The sequence below is a fragment of the Nuphar pumila genome, chromosome 16, assembly GCF_984573655.1.
Source record: "Nuphar pumila chromosome 16, dmNupPumi1.hap1.1, whole genome shotgun sequence".
In the NCBI taxonomy this organism is placed as follows: Eukaryota; Viridiplantae; Streptophyta; class Magnoliopsida; order Nymphaeales; family Nymphaeaceae; genus Nuphar; species Nuphar pumila.
In genome coordinates, this window is record NC_143264.1 from 21,133,040 (window position 1) to 21,159,922 (window position 26,883).

The window sequence follows — 26,883 nt, forward strand, 5'->3', positions numbered from 1 at the left end:
GGGTAATCAAGAAAAGTATTATCAGACAACTTAGGTTTGCATATCAATTTTCCTTGCCTTTTTTATACGTACCACATTCCATGTTTGATTACTGATATTTTTTTCATTTTTTTTTTGAAGAAGAAGAATGCCTGATCAATGAATTTAATTTCTTCAACGTCATGCAATTAGATAAACTTGTAATACCTAGGTACACCCAACTAAACCACATTCACAATAGAAGGCATTGGCCAGAACAAGGCTTCTAGACAAAATCATTTTATGTAAGCTATCCTTTATCTTCACCAATTACATAGAATTTCAATGAAATTTACAACAGTAAATGGAGGTACAGTACCCTAAATGCAGCAGTAAATATCCAAGTTCTAGAAAGAAATTTCATAGAGGATTTTCTGACACAACCAGCTTCTGCAACTTGTTGCAATAGAATTTGAATTACGCACCTATTTTTAAAATCAAAACAAGCAAACCAGCAGGTGAGCATAAGATTGAAATGATGTACCATATTTGGATTTCTTTCAATGAATAAAAATGAATATGACCAAAAAAAATTGTTCAGTAACTTAAAAACCAAGTTAAATGTCCTTCAGCAACACAGTATCAAAATAGACTTTGGTAAGTGAATGCAATATATAATTCATGATTTTGGAAGAAAGCACCAAAGGTTTTGGATGCCAGTACTGAGCTTCGTGTCAATGAGATAACTTCTTTCATTGTTCATTTATTTTATTTCTTCATTAAGATTCATTTACATGTGCACAAGAACGTACTGGTGTTCCTGCATTGTGGAAATGTCTAATAATACCACTTCACATCATTATGAACCCATTAAGGTCCAAATGACACCTTGCATCTTGCCACCATGCTCACCTATGTGAAAATTTCTTCAGATGCAAACTAGAAACTGTTACTAAACAAGATAAAAGATGAAGTGCATCGTCGATATCCATCATATCCCGCTGTGAAGGGTTTCTTTTAGATTTGGCTCCGATTTCTATGTTAATTTGGTAATTTCTCACATGGATACACCTTATCTATGACAAGAATTTCATAATGTTGAACAAAAACAGTAAGAAATGATTACACATGAACTAACCTTCACTGGAATGATAACTTGATAAAGAATCAGGGAATCCCTTGCAGCATGATAGAATTCAAGAGCAACTTTCGTTGAAGACACAGAAGCATCCTGCATATAGTTGCCACTAATCAAGATTACGTCACATGAGAATTACCTAAGAGCTCTGCTGTAACAACTTCAAGATATCTTGTGAAAAGTTTTATACACCAATCTTCCGTAATTCAAGGATGAAAATAATTCCAAAATCATTCATGAAAACATTTCCCATCGTCAAAGAGCTTACAATTTTAGTATACCTAATGCAAATGTTTAACCAATCATACTTGGCACTTTTACATGAAAAACCTAGACCTAAATCAACTTGCAACAAGGAAACTAGAGCATGGATCCAATTTTCAGGCCGAAACAGAAATGCAACAGGGTCCGAGCAAATCCTGATATCAAGCCATGTGGGATCTATTTCAAGCATGTGCAAGTAAGGTCTAGGTTCATTCTTTTTCTAACTTGCAAATTCACTTAATTAAACCTTTATTTTGAATTCAAAAATTTAAATTCGTTGGACTTGGATTTTAGACTTAGATATGGATCTAAGATCCAAATCCATATCCAATATCTATATGGATCTCAAACTGGATCAGATCTTAATTAATATGGGTCTTGAACTGAGTTCAGATACATATTAACTTGGGTCAAACAGATTGGATTGATCCAAAACCAGTCACATCGAAGCACGTCATTTTTGAAAAAATGTGATTTTCGGGCCAACCGTAGCCCAAATTCAAAAAAACAAAATATCAATGTTTTCATAATTTTGAGATGCATCTAATGATATATTATCTGAATCTCGCCTCCGAATTTTGCCTAAATTTAACCTGAATTTTGCTCGATTTTAAAGGTTAAAAATAAAAAGTTTTACCAAATCTTAATTGGCTCGTTTAAGTCTTGTCAATAGGTCATGGGCCACGCCCAAACTCAGTTGACTCCACCTAAAATCGAGGATTTCTATCAACTTTACGAAACACTTAGCCAAATTTTATGAAGTGTCAGAATTTAATATTATAGAACAACACACGATATTACACAAGATGACATATATTTTGCTTTCTATGTGCTATGATGTTGTATGTGGTTGAGCTTGAAAATGTGGTCCAGTTTATATTTGACAATTCAACAAATTATGGGGCAACAGATAAAGAGTTGACAAAACATTGAGACTTTTTTTTTGGACCTCATGTGCTGCCCATTGCATAGACCTCATGCTTGAGGGCATTGACAGCATAGATGACATAAAAGAAATAGATGAATGCTGTAAAAAAATTACACAATTTATTTATAATCATATATATTGTTTGAGACTTTGAGTTTGATGAGGAAGTATACCAATGGCGCTAAGTTGATTTGTGGTTCAGTTACTAGATATGCTACTAACTTTTTGACAATGCAATGTCTCATGAACTATAAAGCTACACTCAAAAAGATGTTTTCATTAGATGAGTTAAATGCACATCCAAATGCATAAAAAAGAAAGCTAAAAGTTGTGGATATTGTATTTAAAAGTAATTTTTGGGACACCTGCATGAGCCATGAGGTTGTTGAGGCTCATCATACTTTTCGTGAAAGCGCTTAGATTAGTAGACAATGAAGATAGACTAGTTATGGTTATCTCTATGAGGCTATGAATAAGTCAAAAGAGGCTATTAGAGACAATTTGAATGGGAAAAAGAAGCTCTACAAGCCTATATGGTGTATTATAGATCATAGGTGGAATATGTCGCTTCATCAACCCTCTTCATGTTGCAACATACTATTTGAATCCGGCATTGAGATACTCCACTTTCAAAATGGACATAGAGGTGAAAAATAAACTTTTAGATTGCATCGAGAGATTGATCCCTAATCATTACATCCAGGATGAGACTCACAAAGAATTAAAGATTTATGGTAGTGCATTGTATGGTGTGGGGAGAACTACAATAGTGCATGTGTGGTTTTCTTAAATTATTTATGATGTTTCAAGAAATAGAAAATATTTGTTAAATGTGATGTGCATTTCATCCATGCGTACGCCAAGGATCAAACTAATCATTATTAAAAAAACCACAAAAAATAATATGAAAAATAAACAAATACCAAAATTTAATACAATTAATCTCTAAATGTGTCAATAGTGTGTCATGTGTAGAGTTGTCAGACGGGGAAGCGGAAGTGGTAAGAGAGATACTTCCAAAATTTTAGGAAGCGGAAAGCCCAAGATAACTTAGAAGCGAACCAGGAATCATCTCGGAAAGCCCAAAATTTAGTTAGGGGTTGCTTAACTAACGACCCATCCTATGTTGTGGTCTTTAAACCATTCGATCATCTTGTATGTGAAGGCGAATCAGTCGCCATTTAAGTGATTACAGCATTGTGCATTTAGCACTATTTGAGGTCGCACGACCGTCTCATCTGATCATCGCAGTACTAGCGTGCAGCGCACGACTACAAGTACTCTAGGATAAAAGGGGTATAGCTCCTCAATATTAGCCTCAACAGGAGTGTTTCACAAAGATGTAATGTTTATCAAACTTTACTTTTGACATTCTTTATCTTTTGAAATAGTCGGCAGCTTGTTCCAACATTTAGCATGCGATTTTCTAGAATCTCATCCGCTATCGGAGTATCTACATGCCTCGCATGACTCGAAACCGGCCTCGATAGACGGGATACAGGTTTCTCAACAGAACCGCAAATCGTCTACAGAACTACGTACTCGAAGAACACAAATCCCTGCTAGGGATCCCTCTCCTTCGACGATGATGAATCGCTAAGCTCCTGACTCAACTCTTGTCGCAAGAGGGAGAGCAGTAAATGCCTATTGCATCCTCCACGAGGATGCCTCTAAAGTGTATGCAAGATGATTGAAAACCTGAGCGTCATCTGCAACAACAAGGCAGTAACAACACATGCAAAAGCAAGAGCCTGAGCGCAAAGCGCGATGGCAAAGTAAAGATTGTAAGCAGAAGTGCAACGAAAAACCTCAGCGCAACGCGCAACGGCAAGTAAAAACTGTAAGCAGGAGTGCAACGCAAAACCTCGACGCGATGCGCGACGGCAAGTAAAAACTGTAAGCAGGAGTGCAACGCAAAACATCGACGCGATGCACGACGGCAAGTAAAGACTAACAGAAGGTAAAAGACACGATAGAAAGTAAAGGGCAAGGATCATGAAACTGCATCATTGAGTTAAGTGCATACTCGTATAAATATATATATTTGTATATATATATATATATTTATTTAATAGTCGTTTTTAGTTAGTTGAACTTAATTCAATTGTCTAAGTCTTTCGTGCAATCTTCCCCTACCTCAGAGAGTTGCAAGCTTGCTGGAGTATGCGAGTGTACACGATTGACGGCTCGGGTCGCAGAGCGTGAGCGGGATCCATCGTACGAGCTGCAAAAATGACAGTCTTAGCACGCTAATACCAAAAATAGAAGGTCATGGACAATACCATTGTCCTTACCTGAAGGAAGCAGAGGCAGGGGCATTGTGCCCCTGCGCTCCTACTATCAGCGCAAGAAGCAGGGGCAGGGGCTGCGAGCCCCTGCTGACCCGCCGTCAACAAATTACAAGGAGGCAGGGGTTGTACCCCTGCCCTCAGAAAGCGAGGGCAGGCAGGGTTGCACCCCTGCCTAACAAAGTATAAGAGAGGTAGGGGCATGCACAAAGGCAGGGACTTGGCCCCTGTCTAATGAATGCGAACAGGCAGGGGGCGATCGAAGCCCCTGCCTGATGCCAAGGAAGAAAGAGGCGAGGGGGCTTCCCCCTGCCTGCTAAAAAACAGTGGAGGCAGGGGCGATGCTCCCGCCTAAAGATCGAAGAGGCACAGGGAGGGGGCTCGACCCCTCCCCTACCGAAACAAAGAGCAGGGAGGGGCTCGACCCCCTCCCCAGCCATAACAAGCAGGGAGGGCGACCGACCCCCTCCCCTGTCGTAACAAGAAGCAGGGAGGGGGGCCGACCCCCTCCCACGCTATAATAGGGAGCAGGGAGGGGGCGCAGCCACTCCCCTGCCGTAACAGGAAACAGGGAGGGGGCTCAGCCTCCCTCCCCTCCTCTACCTACAAGGGTGCAGGGAGGAGCTAGGCCCCTCCCCTGCAACAAGAGGGTATCGGGAGGGGCTCGACCCCTCCCTTACCAACAATGGCGCAGGCCCCTCCCTCGCTAAAAGGAGTCGCAGGGAGGGGCTTTGCCCCTCCCCTGTGATTTAGGGCAGCAGGGAGGCTGCTCGGCCACCCTCCCTACGCAACGAAGAGGTGAGGGAGAAAGAGAAACAAGGGAGCGAGAGGGGAAAAGGAGAAAAAGAGGGGAGAAGAGGCGTACATGTGGGTCGTCGAAGGAACTCGCCAAAGGGAAGGGGTCGCCGATGAAGCTTCGATTGGTCGACGATCAGAAAGGAGGTCGCGGGTGGCGGCGGGCTGACAGTGGTCTCCGGCAAATCGAGGAAGATGAGAGAGTCGGTGAGGGAGAGAGAGTCAAGTGAGCGAGAGAGTAAATGAGTCAAGAGAGACAGTGAAAAGGGCAGAGGGGAAGGAGGTTTCGAGAAACCTCCCCCCTTTGCCTCGCTATCTCTCAAAGGCACGAGAGGCGGTGCCTCAGGTTGGGTCCAGGTCGGGTCTGGATCTGACCCGAATCCAAAGAAAAAAAAATTATTGTTACATCCTACCCTTCTTAAAAATAATTTCGTCAGCGAAATTTCTATTGCATTCATTGGTCAAAGTACAAGTCAGGGTATTTTTCCCTGATATCAGACTCAGACTCCCATGTACATTCATTTATTCCATGGTGTTGCCAACGTACTTTTACAAGAGAGATCGTTTTTTATCTGAGCACTTGGTCTCGACGATCAACGACTGCCACAGGTCTTTCCTCGAGCGTAAGTCTTTTTAGATGTCCACATCATCGTAATGAATGATGTGTGATGGGTCGTGAACGTATCTTCTAAACATAAATACGTGGAAGACGTGGATCTGAGCGTACTGAGGAGGCAGCGCAACACGGTAAGCCGCCTCACCGATCCGATCCAGGATCTCAAAAGGTCCGACGAATCGGGGACTCAGCTTTCCCTTCTTCCTGAACCGGAAAATGCTCTTTGTAGAAGATACCTTAACAAAAACCATATCTCCCGTTGAGAACATGAGCTCTCTACGTCGACGATCGGCGTAACACTTCTGCCGATTTTGCGCGGTACGCAGACGTTCCCTGATCATCTGCACTTGCTGAGTATAGTAATGTAGCACTATAGGTGAATCTAGCATCCGTTCACCAACCTCGTCCCAGTAGACAGGTGATCGACAAGGTTTCCCGTACAAGGCTTCGTACGGGGCCATACCGATGCTCGCATGATAACTGTTAGTGTACGCAAATTCTGCCAATTCGGTATGAGAGTCTCATTCTCCCTTCCAGTCCATCATGCAAGCTCGCAGCATGTCCTCCAAAGTCTGAATCGTGCGTTCAGATTGTTCGTCGGTCTGAGGGTGGAAGGCAGTGCTGAAATTTAGTTTTGTGCCCAAGGCCAACTGCAGTTGCCCCCAAAACTTGGAGGTGAACCTCGGGTCACGATCGGAGATAATTGACACAGGAACACTGTGTAATCTCACAATCTCCCTAACATAGAGGTCTGCCAAGTTGTCCAGTGACTGACTGAGCCGTATAGGGAGGAAATGCGCTGATTTAGTGAGTTGATCTACATCACCCAAATCGCATTGTGTTTCCTTCGCGTCCTCGGCAAACCGACGATGAAGTCCATCGTGATGTCCTCCCACTTCCATTGTGGAATCTCTATCTGCTACATCACTCTGCCTGGTCGCTGGTGCTCGATCTTAACTTGTTGGCAAGTCAAGCACTTTGAAACGTACTCGGCTACATCTCGCTTCATTCCGCTCCACCAATACCTGCGCTGCAAATCTTTGAACATCTTCGTGTCGCCCGGGTAAATCGTGTACTTGGACTTGTGAGCTTCTGCGAGAATCTCATCTCTCAAAATAGGATCTTCTGGCACCCAAAGACGATCCTTATGTAATGAAATATGCGGAAAAGAAATGTATGTCCTACAATGGACATTCACACATAGAAATCAAAGAACAAGTCCAAAAGAGGACATACACAAAAGCCAATAATGGCTGGAAAGCATAAAATCTTATAAAGGCACTAAGAGGCTTGAAGAAGCCACACTATACAAAGGGGGAGACCCCACTTATTGTAACACCCCAAAAATCCAAGACTTGTAACTTTTTAGAAAAGTTTAGAAAGCTTTGAAATCATACAATAATCAGAGTTAAATAATACTTCAGCGGAAAATGATATTTTTAAAACCACAAGTCAATGGACCTTGAGCACATTACAACGTAAACTTTCCTTTTGTCAAATCCCGCACAACCATTGAAATCAAATGGTTTCGAAATGGAGTCCAATAATTGAGAATTCGTTTGTTGAAACCAAGAAGAAGCTTACTAAAACAGTTTTATTAACTCACGGTTTAATAAAAGAGAAATTTTGAAACACACTTTATACCAAATTTACCAACATGTCCTCAGGAGCGAAACGTCAGGGAAAGAGCTCTATCTTGACCTCATCACGCCATCGTGCCATCGCAGACTGTATTACCTATCCATAACCTGCCCATAAAATGGGTCAGTTTTGCTAAAAACTAGTAGGTGCACAGACATGACAATATTAAACAGAATTAAGCAGAATAATTTAATATATCAAGTAGACAGGCAATTAAATAGCAATTTGCTTTCAGCAGTGTCATGGAGCAAACTATCATGAGCACGATGCTAGAACTTTTACAAGCATTTTACTAACACAAGTAGGCTAACTATTACAAACAAAGCACTGCACAAGAAAGTTAACTAGCAAAATACAATGCTTCATCAACCACACACACAATTCCATAAGTATTGAACATGTTGTACCCTATAACTTTCATACGTGCATAATTGAACACATTGTGTGATCGGATTTAAATTATGTTTCGATATTAACTGGCCAAGCGGGTACGCACAAGGCACGACTCTAGAAACAGCCTAGACTGATCCGAAGGTTTATTATGCTATGTATTTTATGATAACCCGGATAGCTGACTGAGTCCGCACCTAAGGGGACTGTCGCTGACCAAGAGAGAAATCCCCAAAGCAGCATAAACAATGGATGCATCCCAAACATGGAGAGCTACCACCTAGGATAATTATGGTAGTCTCATTCCCCTAACTCCGATGACTGGAGAAGCCGAGTCTTTTGCTCGTAACTGCCATTAATGGCCTGTCCATCGAAGTTTTGTACCTTCCTGTCCTCTCTCCTGACAGGAGTCAGCGATTCGGATGAGTACATCAGGGGTAGTTAACTGAAGACCCATTCTACATACTCTGGTCTTTCGACCAACTCGAGTATCTTGCCGGTGAAGGCGACAACATCACTTATTTAGATGATCTCAGCATTCTGTTATTTGCACTCCTCAAGGTTGCCACAACCTACTCATCCAATCATCGCAACGTAAGAAGACGTACTTGTCAAAAAGTACGGCCGTACATGTCATAAGTACGACTACGATGAAAGGGGTATGGTTCCACAAAAGAAACCCCAACAGATATTATCTGCAAAAGAATTAATACAACACAACCTAACAAGATAAGTCTTGAATTCACTTCAACAACATTTTTCATATTTCATGATGCAAGGTCATCTCGGATCTCTCGTCCGATCAACAAAGTACTTAACATGTTGTGCATGTCTAAAAGTACGCTATACTGAACCAGGGAGGTCTGTGGGCTTCTCAAAAGGAATACCCAACACACAACTTCATAACAATTCAAAAAATATAAAAGTGCTCATTTGGCACGATTCATCCTTAAAAGCCATAATGCCACATTAAGTCATTCACGCAAGGCACAACACTATCAATCTTGCATCCAAAATTTATCTTAGTATAGACATGTGACACTAGATTGATAAATAAAGAATGGGTCCTTCAACAGAACCCCACTCATTCATATGCTCATGCCCCTGATCGGGGTTATTCGAATTGGGTCGCAACTCGAATCGGGGTTATAAAATATTTCTCCAAGTGTGTGGACCTGGGAGGGCCTATATGTGACTTCGAAATCCGACAGAACTTAAAACTTAACTTTGCAAAAGCTGTGTATTTTGAAGAGCCCTGGGTTTGCAGAAGAAAATCCTCTTTAAAAGAACTATAGCGCACAAGTGCAACTTCTAGTGTTTTGAAAACAAGTGATAACAGGATAGGCACAAGACTACATTTATGTAAGTACATATTTACCATGAGTGTGAGCATATGCAGGTTATAACATGTCAACAAACAACTCTCGACTTGTGATGCCGCACATCGAGGGAAAAACACATAAGTAATACATGAGGTACCAAAACCATACATTGACCACTTAGATAGGCAAACACATAAGGTCATAAGTAATACATGAGACACGAAGTCGTACCTCACTCAAGGAAAACGTGCAGGCAAAAATATATGCAAGCAAACGAGAGCATAGGTATTGCACGAAGTACGAAACCACACCTCATACTCATAAGCAACTATGCAAAATAATGATCGAAGAATGAAATTGTACCTCGACCCATGGGCATACAAACACGATAATACGCAATGCAGAAGCAATATAACTCTAAGCATATCTAGCATGGCATTTTATGCATTTCAACTTAAATATGTTCATCAATTGCCCTTTGTGCGACTTTACCCTACCTTGGGATGTCGTGCAGCTGCGTACGCCTACGCGAGAGGATAATACGAGGGTTGAGCCGCGCAGCACGATCGGGACCTGTTGTGTAAATATGCAAGAGTGTGAAAAATATTCTATTATGTTAATATAATTAATGGTGCAACGGGGCAAGGGTAGAATTAGGCGACAGGGGACGAGCCCTTGCCGACGGCACTAAGGCGGCAAGGGGCGAGCCCCTGCCGACAGCAGCGAAGCGGCAGAGGGAAAAGCCCCTGCCAACGACAGCGAATCGATAGGGGGGCAGCCCCTGCCGATAGCAACGAAGCGGCAGGGGTCGCGCCCCTGCCGACGGCAGCGAATCGACAGGGGTTGAGCCCCTGCCGACCGTGGCGAATCGGCAGGGGTCGAGCCCCTGCCGATGGCAGCAAAACAGCAGGGGAGGCAGCCCCTGCCGTCAGCACCGAAGGGACAGGGGGCTAGCCCCTGCCAACGAGAGAGGGATCGGGGCGGCAGGAGCCATCAACCTCTTGTCGACCCCTTCGCAGATCATGGCAGAGGGGAGGGTGACAGGGGCCAAAGGCCCCTGTCAGGCTTGAAAAGAAATGGCAGGGGCCATCGGCCCCTGCTGGGTTTTAAAAGAAGAGGGGTTGGGAGACAGGGGGATGACCGACCTCCTGTCGGTCGCCCGATCTCTCACAGGGAAGAGAAGGAGTAGACAGGGGCCCCGTAGGCCCCCTGTCGGCCTCTGATGGATACGCAGGGCGCGGCAAGGGTCGTGTGCAGCCTGCCGACCTCCCTGCGAACCCCTAAGAAGGGGAAAAAAGAGGGAGGTGAAGAGACAGGGCACGGCAGGGGCCACCGGCCTCCTGTCGTGCCTTCCGGCGAGATGACAAAGAGAGAGAGGTGAGAGATCGGGGCGAGGGGGTGTCGCAGGGGCCATTGGCCGCTGTCGGCACTCCGGCGCACCCCAAAAGAGAGAGAAGGGGACGACAGGGGCCCTGTAGGCCCCCTGTCGGGTCTCCAATGGGCAAGGAGGGAGGTGGGAGGGCGCGGCAGGGGCCGTGCGCCACCTGCCGGCGTCCTGGCGAGGTGACAGAGAGGGAGATGGGAGGGGGAGAAGGAGAAGGTGGAGTGGCGTACCTGGAAGGAGAGGAGGCGAGGTGGCTGGTGGTCGGCGGCGTGCACAGGGAAGGAGGCAGCAGCGTCAGGAGGAGAGGAGGAGGAAGAGAGAAGGGAGGTGTGCCTCCGCTCCCCTCTTGCCCTTCTCTTAAAGACTCGGGGGAGGCGACAATCGGGGAAACCCTCAAGGGGTTTCCTTATTTTGTCGAGGAGGGTGGAGCGGCGTGGGCAGGGCAGGGCGCGGCGCACAGGGGAGAGGATTTGTTTTTAAACAAATCCTCCCTCTGTGTCGGGTTTTAAAACCCTGCCGAAAACGGGCCCGGGTCGGGTCCTGACCCGACCCAGCTCGGGTCCAATATTTTTTTTTTTGACGTGGGTTTTACACTTATTTACAGGCAAGAGAGGAGTGAGGGAGAGTTAGAGAAAAGAAAGGGAGAGGGACCATTGGGAGTCCCAACAAGGAGTCGTTGAGCTCCCAACAGTCACAATTGTGATCGTTGGGGGCCCAACGACTCTTTGTTGGGGCCCCCAATGGTTGTGCATTTAATGCACAAAAGGTACAAAAAGAACAAAAAAGAAATAAGAAAAAAATAGGAAAAAAAAGGAAAAAAAAAAAAAGAAGAAAAAGAAAAAGTCTATAATGCCCCTATTGGGCGAGTTTACAGAACTACCCCTTATCGGGTAGTGTATGATAAATATATTTATATATATATAGATATATATATAAATATATAAATTACATATATTTTAACACCCTCCCTCAAGCTTTACGGGGATACAACAGAAAGCTTGTTGAGAAGAAACATGAAACAAGGAGCAGCAAGAGCTTTGGTGAAGAAGTCCGCCAACTGGTACTCGGATGTGACGTAGGGCAGTGCTATGGTTCCTTTTAGATATTCATCTCGAACATAGTGGCAATCCATCTCAATGTGTTTAGTACGCTCATGGAAGGTGTGGTTGCTTGCAATATAGATAGCACTCTTGTTATCGCAACACATCTTCGAAGGAATTGAGATGACGATGCCCATATCACAGAGGAGACTTATAAGCCACACAAGCTCCATGGTTGTGGTGGCCATTGCACGATATTCCGCTTCAGTTGAGGATAATGACACTTTATGTTGCTTCTTGCATCTCCAAGAAATCATAGTCACCTAAGAAAACACAAAAACCAGTGGTTGAGACTCTATCATTGGATTTCCTCCCCAATCAGCATCTGTATAAGCAATTAAATCAAGGGATGATGAAGAGGAAAGAAAAACTCCCTTAGTTATGGTGTTTTTAATATATCTGACAATCCTTAAGACTGCACTCATGTGCACAGTTGTAGGTGCATGTTGAAACCGACTGACGGAGTGAACTGCATGAGCTATGTCTGGCCGAGTGATGGATAAGTATGTCAGAGACCCAACGAGTTGACGGTAGGGAGTAGGATTCTTGAGAAGTGTCCCATCTTCCAGCCTTAGCTTTGCATTGATAACCTCAGAGGTTTCTGTCTTCTTATCATCCGAAATTCCAGACTTGGAACAAATGTCAGCAGCAAGTTTCATCTAAGAGAGAATATACCCTCGGGGAGAATATGCAACTTCAATACCTAGAAAATATCTTAAGAAACCAAGGTCAGACATGTCAAAATTTTCTTTTAAAATTTTCTTAATATTATGGATTTCTTGCTCATCACTTTCAGTCATCAACATATAGTAGTAGAATAACTACAGAGGACCCTGCACTTTTCACAAACAACGCAGTGTCAGTATAACATGAACGAAAATTTAAGCTAGTCATTACATTGCTAAATCTGTCATGCCAAGCCTTTGGAGCTTGTTTTAACCCATATAGTGCCTTTTTTAGTTTAAGAATTTTATTTTCACCAATAGATACTCCTGGTGGAGGATCCATATAGACCTCTTCACTTAGTTCGCCATTAAGAAATGTGTTCTTAACATTCAATTGATAGATAGGCCATTTTTTAACGAATGCAACCGCAATAAGAGTCCTAACACTAGTCATTCTAGCTACGGGAGCGAAGGTTTCTTCATAGTCTATTCCGTACTCTTGAGCATATCATTTGGCTACCAACCTAGCTTTATAACGTTCTAATGACCCATCACTTTTAGTTTTAATTTTGAAGACCCATCTACATCCAATAGACTTCTTTCCAGTGGGTAATGAAGTTATTTCCCAAGTTTTAGCCTTTTCAAGGGCACTAAGTTCTAGTTTCATAGCTTCAACCCATTGAGGAATGTTTTTGGCTTCATTATAGTGTGATGGTTCATGATAAGAGTGTAATGCAATTAGGCATGCCCTATATTTAGGTGTTAGGGACTCATAGGAAACAAACCTATTAGGAGGATTGGAGATTCGGCTAGATCTCCTTAAAGAGGTTTCTTCTATGTTGGAATCTTAAGAATATTTTTCTAAGGCACTTATGGGAGAATCTTGACCACGCCTAGCATAGGTTTGAATTGACCTATTCTCAAAATTATTGCTTTTATTTTCAACATTACTAAGAGGCGTATCCTCTAAATCATTAGGAACTTCCTCTTCGTGAGGAGTTACATCTTCTTGAGAGAGAAGATCAAATAAGAAAGCATATTCGCTTTCATCAATATCTTTATTTTTCTCAAAGCCGTTCTCATTTTCTAAAAAGGTAACATCTTTGGATATATATAGTTTGTTGCTTTTGGGGTCGAAGCACCTAAAACCTTTTTTATTTTCTCTGTATCCTAAGAACACACATTCGATAGCTTTTGGAGATAACTTATCTCTTTTATGTGTAAGGACAAAACACTTACACCCAAAAATTCTTAATCTATTAAAATCGGGTGTTCTTTCAAAGAGTTTTTCATATGGAGATATATTTTGTAGGGATGAGGATATCATTCTATTTATCAAATAAGTGGAAGTTAAGGCGGCTTCGGCCCAATAGCACTTTGGAATTTCTTTGGAAATGAGAAGAGTCCTAGTGGTTTCCAAAATGTGTCTATGCTTTCTTTCGGCTAGACCGTTTTGTTGGGGAGTCCTAGGACATGACCTTTGATGACAAATGCCATTGGTTTCCAAGTATTCTTGAAATTCATTTGATAGATATTCTCCACCGGAATCGGATCGAAGAATGGAGATATTACTTGAAAATTGATTTTTAACAATCATATGAAATTTTTTAAAGAAATTAAAAACTTCGGATTTTAGATTGAGAAAATAGATCCACACATATCGAGTGAAATCATCAATGAAAGTAACATAATATGAGTATCCTCCTTTTGATATGACCGGAGAAGGACCCCAAACATCCGAATGGACTAATTCAAAAGGTCTTTTGGACACAAATGTTCTCTTTGGAAAAGGGGTGGATTTCATTTTTCCAAAAATACAACTCTTGCAAACAAAATGTTTCTCATTACAAAATTTCTTTCCAAAAGGAAAGGAGTACATTTTTTAGAGGCTTGGATGTCCAAGTCTTTGATGCCAAGTTTCAATATTTTTATCTTGGACATGATTACAAAATGAGTTAGTGGGAAGTTTCAAATTGTTCATGTAGTAGAGATCTTCCCTCCTATGGCCTTGCCCAATCCGCTTCCCGGACTGGAGATCCTGTATAGAGCAATCCTTGGTTGAGAAGGAGATTTCACATCCATGATCACATATTTGAGAGACAGATAAAAGATTTAAATTAAGTTGAGGTACTACTCTTACATTTGGCACAAAAAAAATTTTTGAAAAGTCTAAGGTTCCAAAACTTTTAACTTGTAAAGAGGTACCATTGGCGGTGGAAACAAAAGAATTTTTGGAGTTGCTACATACATTGGATAGTCCATTTTCAATAGGGGTCATATAAAAAGATGCTCCAGAATTAAGAATCCAAGAAGGCGTACCTGGAGGAGAAGAAGAGGCAATGACGGCTCCTGAAGTTGACGGCGATTTGAGTAGAATTTGATGTGCTTCGGATAGTTGAGCAAGGGAAAAGGACTCTTTCCCTTTCATTGGCTCCTCCTTCTTTTGTGAGATTTCTTCAATAATAGCAACTTTACCTTTTGGAGGTTCATTTATCTTTGGACAATTAGGTCTTATATGACCCGGTTCTTGACAATGATGGCAAATGGCTTTCCTATAATTGTCATTATAGTTATTTTGCCTCCCAAAGTGTGGAGGCTTATAAGCTTTCATTGATTGTCGGGTTTAGACACGGCAAGAACTTCATCTCCTCCTTTAATCATGCCAAGACGGGTTTCTTCTTGGCATATTTCGGCTATAGCATCTTCCAATGGAAGCGGTTTAGATCTATGAAGAAGGGATGACCTAACTTGTTCATATTCGGGCCTAAGCCCATGTAAAAATTGGAAAAAGTGTTCTTGCTCCATTTGTTTTCTTCGCATTTCCACATCTTCACTAGATACCCATTTGGGTTCAAGAAGGGATAGCTCATCCCATAAAGGTACAAGAGTGCTATAGTAATCTCTTACACTCATTTCACCTTGCTTAATGGTACGGATTTTTTCTTGGATAAAGAATTGACGAGCAAGGTCTTTTTGGGTATACATACCTTTCATAAAGAACCATGCTTCATTGGCTAGGCGGAATTTAGCAATGTTGGCGCAAATCTTTAGCTCCACATTGTTCATGAACCATGCAAGAATTTTTGCATGCTTACTTTCTCAATCTTCTACCTTTGATTGGTGATCTTCAATAGCCTTCATGCGAGCATTTCCTTCTAGAGCTTTTTCTTGATCACCATCAATTTTCGTAAGTTGAAGTTGAGGTTCCCTAATGGTGCCCATAACATATCCCCAAAGCTTTTTACCTTTGAGGTTGTTCTCCATGGCGGCGGCCCACATCATGTAGTTAGTACCATTAAGCTTGAAGGAGAGATCAATCTTTTGTTCTCCTTCCATCATATAATCAAGAATGGAGGACAAACCAAGAGAGAGGTAAAACTAGATAACTAGCTATATGAATCAAGAGCACAACCAAGGCTCTGATACCATGTAATGAAATATGCGGAAAAGAAATGTATGTCCTACAATGGACATTCACACATAGAAATCAAAGAACAAGTCCAAAAGAGGACATACACAAAAGCCAATAATGGCTAGAAAGCATAAAATCTTATAAAGGCACTAAGAGGCTTGAAGAAGCCACGCTATACAAAGGGGGAGACCCCACTTATTTATAGGCAAGAGAGGAGTGAGGGAGAGTTAGAGAAAAGAAAGAGAGAGGGACCATTGGGAGTCCCAACAAGGAGTCGTTGGGCTCCCAACGGTCACAATTGTGACCGTTGGGGGCCCAACGACTCTTTGTTGGGGCCCCCAATGGTTGTGCATTTAATGCACAAAAGGTACAAAAAAAACAAAAAAGAAATAAGAAAAAAATAGGAAAAAAAGGAAAAAAAAAAGTCTACAAAGCCCTATTAGGCGAGTTTACAGAACTACCCCTTATCGGGTAGTGTATGATAAATATATTTATATATATAGATATATATATATATATAAATATATAGATTACATATATTTTAACACCTTATGCCATACACCTTCTTCCTCACTCAGACGGAAGGGGGTATCGGCCCGCTGCGCTAGAGCCTTCAGCTTTTCGTATTGTGCATCGATCTTTTGACTGACAAAGATCTTTGACAATAGCTCAAGTTGAGCTACCATGCTGGAAAGACTGATCGAATCTTGAGTGACCGCAAATGGTTCCCACGATATCAGATCCTCGATCAGCTTCCACCCAGCGAATAACAAGTTAACGGAAACGCTGGGAGACTTGTGGCTCAGAGCGTCGGCCACGACGTTCGCCTTTCCTGGGTGGTAGGACAAGGTAAAGTCGTAATCCTTGAGGAATTTCAGCTATCGCCGCTGCCTCATATTCAGCTCCTTCTGCGAGAACAAAAATTTTAGGCTCTTGTGATCTGTAAAAGCCTCAAACTGCTCCCCGTACAAATAGTGTCGTCATATCTTAAATGTGAAGACCACCGCTGCTAACTTCAAATCATGAGACGGATAATTCTTCTCATGTATTTTAAGTTGGCACGATGCATAGGTGATCACTCTATCATTCTGCATTAAGACACAACCCAAGCCTGTCCCGAAAGCGTCGGTGTAAATTACGAAGCCGCCTTGACCCGAAGGTAAGGCCAGAATAGGAGCAGTCGTAAGACGTTCCTTCAACATCTGAAAACTGCTCTCTCACTTGTCGTTCCACACGAACTTAGCTTCTTTCTTCAGGAGCTTCGTCATGGGTATAGAGATCTTAGAAAAGTCCTGGATAAATCTTCGGTAATACCGAGCTAATCCAAGAAAACTCTGAATGTCACGAACATTCCTCGGTTGCTGCCAACTGAGTACAGACTCTACCTTCGCTGGATCCACGGACACACCTTCCTTGGAGATAACATGTCCCAAAAACATGATCTCCTCGAGCCAAAACTCGCACTTAGAGTACTTAGCGAACAAACGCTCATTTCGCATGGTTTCGAGAATAACTCTCAACTGGTCGAACAGATCCTCGATGCGTGGCAACGGGTACTTATTCTTTATTGTTGCCTGGTTGAGCATCTGAAAATCGATGCACAACCGCAACGATCTGTCCTTTTTCACGAATAAGACAGGAGCTCCCCAGGGCGAGACGCTGGGGTGGATGAATCCCTGATCCATCAACTCCTGCAACTGCTTCTTGAGCTCTTCGAGCTCAGCTGATGTCATCCGATATGGAGCCTTAGAAATTTGTGCAGTACCCGGCAGCAACTCGATGCTGAACTGCACTTCACGAGGTGGAGGAAGGCCTGGCAGTTCCTCCGGGAAGACGTGTGGAAAATATCGAACAACCTCCAAGTCTCTCATCGAGACTCGCGTCAGCTCGGACTGGATGATACTGACTAAAAAGGCAGTGCATCCCTTCCTCAGGTAGCTCTGCGCCTTTAGCGACAAAATCAACTTGCTCGCCCGAACGGGTTTCACGATCTTGAATTCCACCTTGGGCATCCCTGGTGGAGATAAGACAATCCTGCTATCTTGGCATGATACTTGTGCAGCCAATCCATGCCTAGGATGACGTCAAATTTCGTCATTACTAGCAGGATAGCACAAGCCGGTAAATGCCAATCTGCCAAGACTATGTCCAACTCTGATACGTAGGTCGCACAAATGGTGTTTTTCCCAATCGGGTTATACACTTCAAGGGTATTACGCAATGGTTTTACAGGTATATGCAAAAACTCGGCAAAATTTACCGAAATAAAAGAGTGTGTGGCACCACAATCAAAGAGCACAAAAGCCGCTTGGTTAGCGACAAAAAGAATACCTTGCACTAGGTCGCCCATAGTCAACTGCTCGGCCTTGGCGGTATAGACGTGTCCCAGCGCCCTCCTCTGACTGCTTGACTGCGATTGTGGCGATTGATATTGTTGTCGCTACTGTGGTGACCGAGGGAGCAGAGGTGCTCCGTTGTTCTGCCTTGAGTCATCAGCTGCCTTTTTGCGGCAATTGCGGGCGTAGTGGCACATTTTGCCACAATACAGGCATCCGCCTGTCTCGAGCGGGCACGCCTGCCTAGAGTGAGATCGTCGACATCCGGGACATACATTGCCAGTCTGTTGCCTGGCTGGAGGGTTGCCCTGCGCTTCGAAGGAGGATATCGTTTCCTTCCTCCTTCGTTCTTTATAGGAAAGAACGGCCGTTTGCCTGGGCCGTCGGAAGGTGTCTTCGGCTCACCACCCGCAGCGGGTGGCTTCCTGTCCTGAGTACTCCTAGAGCGCTCCCAAGCTTCACTCAAGAGGGTGGCGGTAGCAACTGCCGCAGAGAAGGTCGAGGGCATGCTGGTTAGGACCCGATACATGAGCCCCTCCAGTCCTCGAATAAACTTTCCTGCTCGCTCGCGATCATCGGCGAAAAGATTGGGGCAGTAGGGTTCTAAGCTCTGAAATTTGGTGATATAATCCGTCAAACTCAAATTGCCCTGACTGAGCTCCAAGAACTTCACCTTCTTCTTCTCCCTCGCATGAGGCGGGAAGTAGTTCTCCAAGAAAGCCTTTCTGAAAGCTTCCCAAGGAATGGGTGAAATTTCTGAAAACTGCACACCCCAGGCCATGTCCCACCAACTGCGGGCATTGTCCTTCAGCCTGAAGGTCCCGAATAACGTCTTCTTGTCGTCAGGGACTGACAAGACCTCGAACACTCGTTCCACCTCCTTCACCCAATTATCGGCCATGTCTGGGTCGGGCTTGCCGTCGAAGGTCGGGGGTCAAGCTTCAAAAATTTATCATGCGTCACTGCGGTATGCGGGCTCGGCTCAGGAACGGGCGCTGGTTCCCTTTGGGAACGAATCTGGTCTTGCATAGCCGCTGCCAAGGCACTTAGGGAATCCATCACAAATCCCCGCTGATCTGACCATTCGTCAACAGACTCTTGATTCGAGTTCCTTACCATCCTTGAAGTAAACAAGGAATACCAAAAATTAGAAATTTCAGGAAGCTCGTAATAAAAGCCAAAAAACATAAGTATTATTCATTCTTAACATGAGTAGTTTACAAAAACTCAACAATGTTGGTACATAAGCAGAATGTGTCAAGCCACTTAGCTCAACAAGGCAAAAATACACCCACAAAGCAAGAGGAAAACGTATACTCACAGCACGATGCGGATGCTCAATGGTCAAGAATCCTTGCTTCCGTTAGCTCTGATGCCAAGTTGTAACGCCCCAAATTTCAAACTTGCGAACCTTTTCAGAAAACAGGCAAGAGACTAGAAATATCTCTTTCCTTTAGAGTTTGTTTATGAAATCAGCGGAAGACTATTCTTTTGTTAAATTCAGAAAGGCAAGCTAACAACTTTGGGCGCATTAACTAAAAGAACCAAAACACACAAACCATGCTACTTGCAAGACACTTGGAAAAGTTACTTCCATAAAAAGAAGTTTTCAAATAGTACAAAATTCGGATATCCCAAGAAAAATCCGTTATAAAACCCAAAACGTCCAGGACGCGAGCTAAGATCAGGAAGAAGAAAATCTTGAAGTCATCTTGCCATCGCGTCATCGCTCGTGATGTACCTAATCATCACCTGTACCCATAGAATGGGTTATCTTCGCGAAAAGCTAGTAGGTGCACAAGAGAGACTACAGGAAACTGAATTATGTACACTTAATTCAGTATGCTGAGCAGTGTAAAGCAGATGTGCAGTTAAACAAGCAGTGCAAACGGGTAAGTAGCGCAAGCGAGTAAGTAGGGCAAGCGAGTAAGTAGTGCAAGCGCGTAAGTACTGCAAGCACGTCTCACGACCCAACAACCAGTGCGAACAGACTTTATGTTTCGATATTACTAGCCTGCGGGTACGCGTAGGCAAAACGTAGAAACAACTGAGACTAGTTCGGGCATCTGTTATTCTATGTATTTTCAATAACCCGAATAGCTAGTTGATTCCGCTCCTAAAGGGACGGCTTTAGCCGAGAGAGGATTCCCCAAAGGCAGGTAAGCAGTGTCACGAATGCATTCAACTTCTGCAGAAGTGTTGAGCTAATATTGTAGCCCCTTTCCCCTAACTCCAATGACTGGGAAGGCCGAATCATTGCCCGTGAGGTGGTTGTTAACAACCTGTCCATTGGAGTTTTGTACCGCTCTGTCCTCTCCCTTGACAGACAACAAGAAGCGGATGGGTGCGTTAGGGGTTGCTTAACTAATGACCCATCCTATGTTGTGGTCTTTAAACCACTCGAGCATCTTGCCTGTGAAGGGCAATCAGTCACCATTTAAGTGATTATAGCATTGTGCATTTAGCACTATTCGAGGTCGCACGACCGTCTCATCCGATCATCGCAGTACTAGCGTACAGTGCACGACTACAAATACTCTAGGATGAAAGGGGTATAGCTCCTCAATAGGAGCCTCAACAGGAGTGTTTCACAAAGATGAAATGTTTATCAAACTTTACTTTTGACATTCTTTATCTTTTGAAACAGTCAGTTACTTGTGTCAACATTTGGCATGCAATTTTCTAGAATCTCATCCGCTATCGGGGTATCTACATGCCTCGCATGACTCGATACCGACCTCGATATACGAGATACAGGTTTCTCAACAGAACCCCAAATCGTCTGCAGGACTGCGTACTCGAAGAACCCAAATCCCTGCTAGGGATCCCTCTCCTTCAACGATGATGAATCGCTAAGCTCCTGACTCAACTCTTGTCGCAAGAGGGACAGCAGTAAATGCCCCTTGCATCCTCCACGAGGATGCCTCTAAAGCGTATGCAATGAGCGAAAACTTGAGCGTCATCTGCAATAACAAGGCAGTAACAACACATGCAAAAGCAAGAGCCTGGGCGTAAAGCGCGACGGCAAAGTAAAGACTGTAAGCAGAAGTGCAACACAAAACCTCGGCACAACGCGCAACGGCAAGTAAAAACTGTAAGCAGGAGTGCAACGCAAAACCCCGACGCGATGCACGACGGCAAGTAAAAACTATAAGCAGAAGTGCAACGCAAAACCTCGATGCGATGCGCGACGGCAAGTAAAAACTGTAAGCAGAAGTGCAACGCAAAACCTCAACGTGATGCGCGACGACAAGTAAAGACTGACAAAAGGTAAAAGACACGACAGAAATTAAAGGGCAAGGATCGCGAAACTGCGTCCTTGAGTTAAGTGCATACTCGTATAAATATATATATTTGTATATATATATATATATATATTTATTTAATGGTCGTTTTTAGTTAGTTGAACTTAATTCAATTGTCCAAGTCTTTCGTGCAATCTTCCCCTACCTTAGAGAGTTGCAAGTTTGCTGGCGTCTGCGGGTGTACATGATTGACGGCTCGGGTCACGGAGCGCGAGCGGGATCCATCGTACAAGTTGCAAAAGCGACAGTCTTAACACGCTAATACCAAAAATAGAAGGTCAAGGACACTACTGTCGTCCTGACGTGAAGGAAGCAGAGGCAAGGGCATTGTGCCACTGCGCTCCTACTATCAGCGCAAGAAGCAGGGGCAGGGGTTGCGAGCCCCTGCAGACCCGCTGTCAGCAAATTACGAGGAGGTAGGGGGTTGTACCCCTACCCTCAGAAAGCGAGGGCAGGCAGGGTTGCGCCCCTGCCTGACAAAGTAGAAGAGAGGCAGGTGCCTGTCGAACATGCACGGAGGCAGGGGCTTGGCCCCTGCCTAATGAAATGCGAACAGGCAGGGGGCGAAGCCCCTGCCTGATGCCAGGGAACAACGAAGCGAGGGTGCTTGCCCCTGTCTACTAAAAAACAACAGAGGCAGAGGCGATGCCCCCGCCTAAAGAGCGAAGAGGCACAGGGAGGGGGCTCGACCCCTCCCCTGCCGTAACAAAAAGTAGGGAGGGCGACCGACCCCCTCCCCTGCCGTAACAAGCAACAGGGAGGGGGCCGACCCCCTCCCCCGCCGTAATAGGGAGCAGGGAGGGGGCTCAGCCCCTCCCCTGCCGTAACAGGAAACAGAGAGGGGGCTCAGCCCCCTCCCCTACCTACAAGTGTGCAGGGAGGGGCTGGGCCCCTCCCCTGCAACAAGAGGGTACCGGGAGGGGCTCGGTCCCTCCCTTACCAACCACGGCATAGGGAGGGGCTCTGCCCCTCCCTCGCTAAAAGGAGTCGTAGGGAGGGGGCTTTGTCCCTCCCCTGTGATTTAGGGCAGCAGGGAGGCGGCTCGGCCACCCTCCCTGCGCAATGGAAAGGTGAGGTAGAAAGGGAAACAAAGGAGCGAGAGGGGAAAAGGAGAAAAAGAGGGGAGAAGAGGCGTACCTGTGGGTCGCCGGAGGGAAGGGGGTCGCCGATGAAGCTTCGGTCCGTCGGCGATCGGAAAGGAGGTCGCAGGTGGCTGCGGGCTGACAGTGGTCTCCGGCGAATCGAGGAAGACAAGAGAGTCGGTGAGGGAGAGAGAGTCGAGTGAGCGAGAGAGTGAGTCGAGAGAGACAGTGAAAAGGGCAGAGGGGAAGGAGGTTTCGAGAAACCTGCCCCCTTTGCCTCGTTGTCTCTCAAAGGCACGAGAGGCGGTGCCTCGGGCTGGGTCCGGGTCGGGATCCGACCCGAATCCAAAGAATTTTTTTTTATTGTTACATGCATACTTTCATTCAGTTATGCATGCATGTACAGTTTCATATTTCAAGTATGCATATGCTCATGAATTTCATTCTTAAGCAGGCATAACCAAATCATCTCTCCCTTCAAGAGTGCTTAGAATCACGAAATAATCAGCATGCTTCTTAATATGATATCACGCATAACCAGTATCTTTTCCTCACACCACAACATACATCCAAAGGCTCATTTGATGGAATATCAATGGGAAATCAAGGCTAGCATAGAACAAACACTCAATAGGCCATTTTATCATGAAATAAATTCTGTTTAGACTTATACAGAATTTTATCTTTGAAATAAAATGAAATGAATAAAAAATACATCCATGGACCTCCTCCATGTATTTTAGAGTAAACATCCATATTTACTCTTTTTCCATGGATTTTCACCAAAATATTGCATGGAAATCCAATCTATATTCAATTTCTCACTTGATTCAAGAGAGGAAACCCGTAGCATGAATGTAGATCAAAGAAAAATAAGGTTGGATGGTGAAAAACGTGGATGGCTAGAGAAGATAGCCTTCTTCTCCCCTTCTTCCTCCCTTTTTCCTCTCTTTCTTTTTCTCTATTGAGTTAACGTTTTTTTATACTTTATATAGACAAAGAGGGGGGTGACGCCCCCCCCCCTCCTTTTTTCCAGCCCCTTTTAGATGGGCTGGAGAAGAGAGTACATCCCTATATGGGACTCTCTTCTCTCTTGAGAGTTTCAAAAATTTTGACATTCTAAAGTTGACTTTTTAAATTTTTAATTCATTTGGACTCATAAGTCTCTCAAACATTCTTAGTTCCTTTTATGTGTGTTTAAGGACTCTACTAAGAGTCCTAAACAAATATCAAAATAAAATTTCAGAAATAATTGAAATTAATTAATTATTAATTAATAAATAAATATCCAGAAGCTTCCAAAAGTTGCCATACTAACTTAAGAGACTTCTTAACATTAATTAACTTCAATTTAAAGGTATCTGATGAATTTAAAGTTAGAATTTCGTTGGGCATAGATTTTGATCTTGATCCGGATCCAAGATCCAAATCCATCTCCAAAAATCCAAATGGGTCTAGGGTTGGATCAAATCCAGATTAATATGGGTCTTGGATAGAGTCCAAATCCATATTAATTTGGATCAAATCCATTGGATCCAGTCCGATCCATATCCGGATCCGAACCGACAAATTGCTCCTTTTTTCGAAAAAACGTGATTTTCGTGCCAACTGTAGCCCGAATTCAGAAAAGTAAAATACCATTACGCTCATAATTTCGAGACGCATCCAACGATATATAACTCAAATTTTGCTTTTGAATTTCACTCAAAAATAACCCAAATTTCGCTTGAATTTAAAGGTTGAAAATAAAGCTCTTTCTCACGTTTTAAGTGGCTCGTTTAGGCCTTGACAATGAGACCTGGGCCAAGCCCAGACTCAAAAGCATCGGCCTAAAATTGAGAAACTACCGATTTTTCTTCTATACTTAGCTAAATTTTCAAAAATATCAAATTTAACTAAGTGTGAAAATACGCGATATTACAACCGCCTCCCCCAGGTACGCTCCCTCTCGCCTCTCCTCCCTGTTTCCTCTACTACAATAGTGAAGGGGCGCCCCCTCCCTGTTCCTGCTACGGCAGTGGAGGGGCGTCGCCCCTCCCTGCTTCTCCTGCTACAACAGTGGAGGGGCGTTGCCCCTTCCTGTTGCTCTTGTTACGATAGTGGAGGGGTGTTGTCCCTCCCTGTTGTCTCTCTTTCCCCTTTTCAGCAAAAGAGGGGTGCATCCCCTCCCTGCTCCCTCTTCTTCCTCTCTTCCTTGCAGTCTACCTGAGCTACGGAAGCCATGGTCGAACCCAACAATGCAAGCTTGTAACCTGAGTGGAGGTACAACGGGTGGGCTGGTTCGTGGAGAAGAGGGAACCATGTGAGGCTGGTTTCACAGAAGCAGCAAGCACCTCCCTCTCTTGGCAGTTGAGGAAGCATAATAGATTGATGCCCTCCTTCCTTACTTGCCAAACTTGTCCTCCTATGTGTGGACTTTAACGTGTTACTTGCCAGCATCACCATCTTCTTCCTCTATTTTTCAATTTTTGCTAGGGTAGACAACTGTCCCTTGCAACTATTCCCCTCTGACCATCCGGTGAGTTTTCTCCTTCATTTTCTTTTGTCTTTCCTTGTTTTAGTTTTATCTGGTTCGTGATGGTCACCTGTAGGGTGTCCCCCCTTCTCAATGTTCGCAGTATACCATGGTAGTACCACCACCACGATGGTAGAAGCACCACCTGTGGTTCACGATGGGACCATCATCATGACAGCACCACGGGGGGGGTTACCCCTTTTCCCTTCTTCCCTAGATAGTCGACCCCGAACCCCCTCTTTATTAGGCTTTTGGCAGCATTATCGTGAGCTGAGCTGAAATGGGTGTTCACCTACGGCCAGTGGACCCCTTATGCGAAAGCTTGTGCCCAGGTCACTAATGAGAGTGGCCTCTTTCATCATTGTTGCAGATCTATCAATAGGATGTGCCACCTCACGAAGATGGTAGTTTTGCAGCATACACTCTTTTGTAGAACCGCAAGGTAGGGAAAAGTTGCATACAAGATAATGGCATGACAATTCTAAAACATGTGTATAAGCATATAATATATATATATACATATACGCTTTTAACTTAAGGACTCTGTTAGTTGTCTGGGGTATCAAAATACATAGCATAACAAACCCTCGGGCAGTCTCAATTGTTTCTACGTTTCTCCAGTGCGTACCTTAAGGATATCTAATATCGAAACAAAGTTATCATGTTCTGATATCGAAACAAAGTTATCAAAGACGGTAGTCCTTTTACTTGCCTGTTGTGATCAAGTTTTTTTTTTCTTTGACAGGTATTCAGCCCATATTCATACATGTTTTTTTTTCTTTGACAGGTATTCTGCCCATATTCATACATGTTTTCTTTTCTTTACTACAGTGACCCAGCCCAGCTGATTCAGTCGACTGGGACTGAGCTGTCCCAGTGCAGTCCAGCCGACTGAGTCGGCTCGAGACTCGCTTTATATATATATATATATATATATATATATATATATATATATATATATATATATATATATATATATATATATATATATATATATATATATATATCGGTATTTATCGCTGAACACAAAAAAAACTTCTTTAAGTTTGTCCAGATCGGATAGAACGGACAATGGTCCAGATCGGTCGAGATCTGCCCATCATTACGATGGTCAGATCTGTCCACTCATTTCATGGGAGTGGATTTGTCCAGATCTGTCCAAATATATAAATATATACATAGTTTTCACATATGTATATACATACATAAAAAGAAACACATAGATATATGCATGTATATTAGCGTAGGAACCAAAAACACGTATTCTAAGCATGCATACATCGATTTTCATGGATAGAAACGGTGAAAAAATAAACTAGAATCCATGGTTCTCTACAAAAATATTGCCTAAAGCCTATTTAGGCTCTTTTTCTCATCTGAAACAAGAGAGAACACCCATACCTTGTTTGGAGTTTGAAAAACGACCAGAAGAACCGACGAATGATTGGAGAGGAAGAGGATCTCCTCTTCTTCCTTCTCCGTCCTCCTTCTTCTCCTTTGTTAAGATTAGTCAACTGAATTCTTTTTTATTCTTAAAAGTGTCTTTTTGATATTTCATTCATAATAAGGGACCCATATGTAATTTCCTCTTGAGACTAACCTCCTCTATTTAAACTAGAGGAAAGTAGCCCTAAGTGATGAAAATTAGTTTCTCTCTCTCTCTCTGCCGACCTCTCTCTCTCTCTCTCTCTCTCGGTTCCTGCGTATTTAACATGGCATCAAAGCAGGTCTCCCTTCTGGGATG

The 26,883-nt window shown here is 43.6% G+C and overlaps 1 protein-coding gene across 8 annotated transcripts in view; it reads right to left on the reverse strand.

Annotated features, from left to right (window-relative positions):
* ATZW10 (centromere/kinetochore protein, putative (ZW10)) overlaps window positions 1-26,883 on the reverse strand; it is a 152,328-nt gene that overhangs the window by 43,384 nt on the left and 82,061 nt on the right. For all 8 annotated transcript variants that reach the window (XR_016428304.1, XR_016428307.1, XR_016428303.1 and 5 more), the window contains one exon: window positions 1,097-1,189. Coding sequence is in view for 2 of the 8 variants with exons in the window: in XM_089991804.1 (XP_089847930.1) it covers window positions 1,097-1,189 (93 nt within the window). In the remaining 6 variants the exon portion in view is untranslated. The remainder of the gene's footprint in view (window positions 1-1,096; window positions 1,190-26,883) is intronic.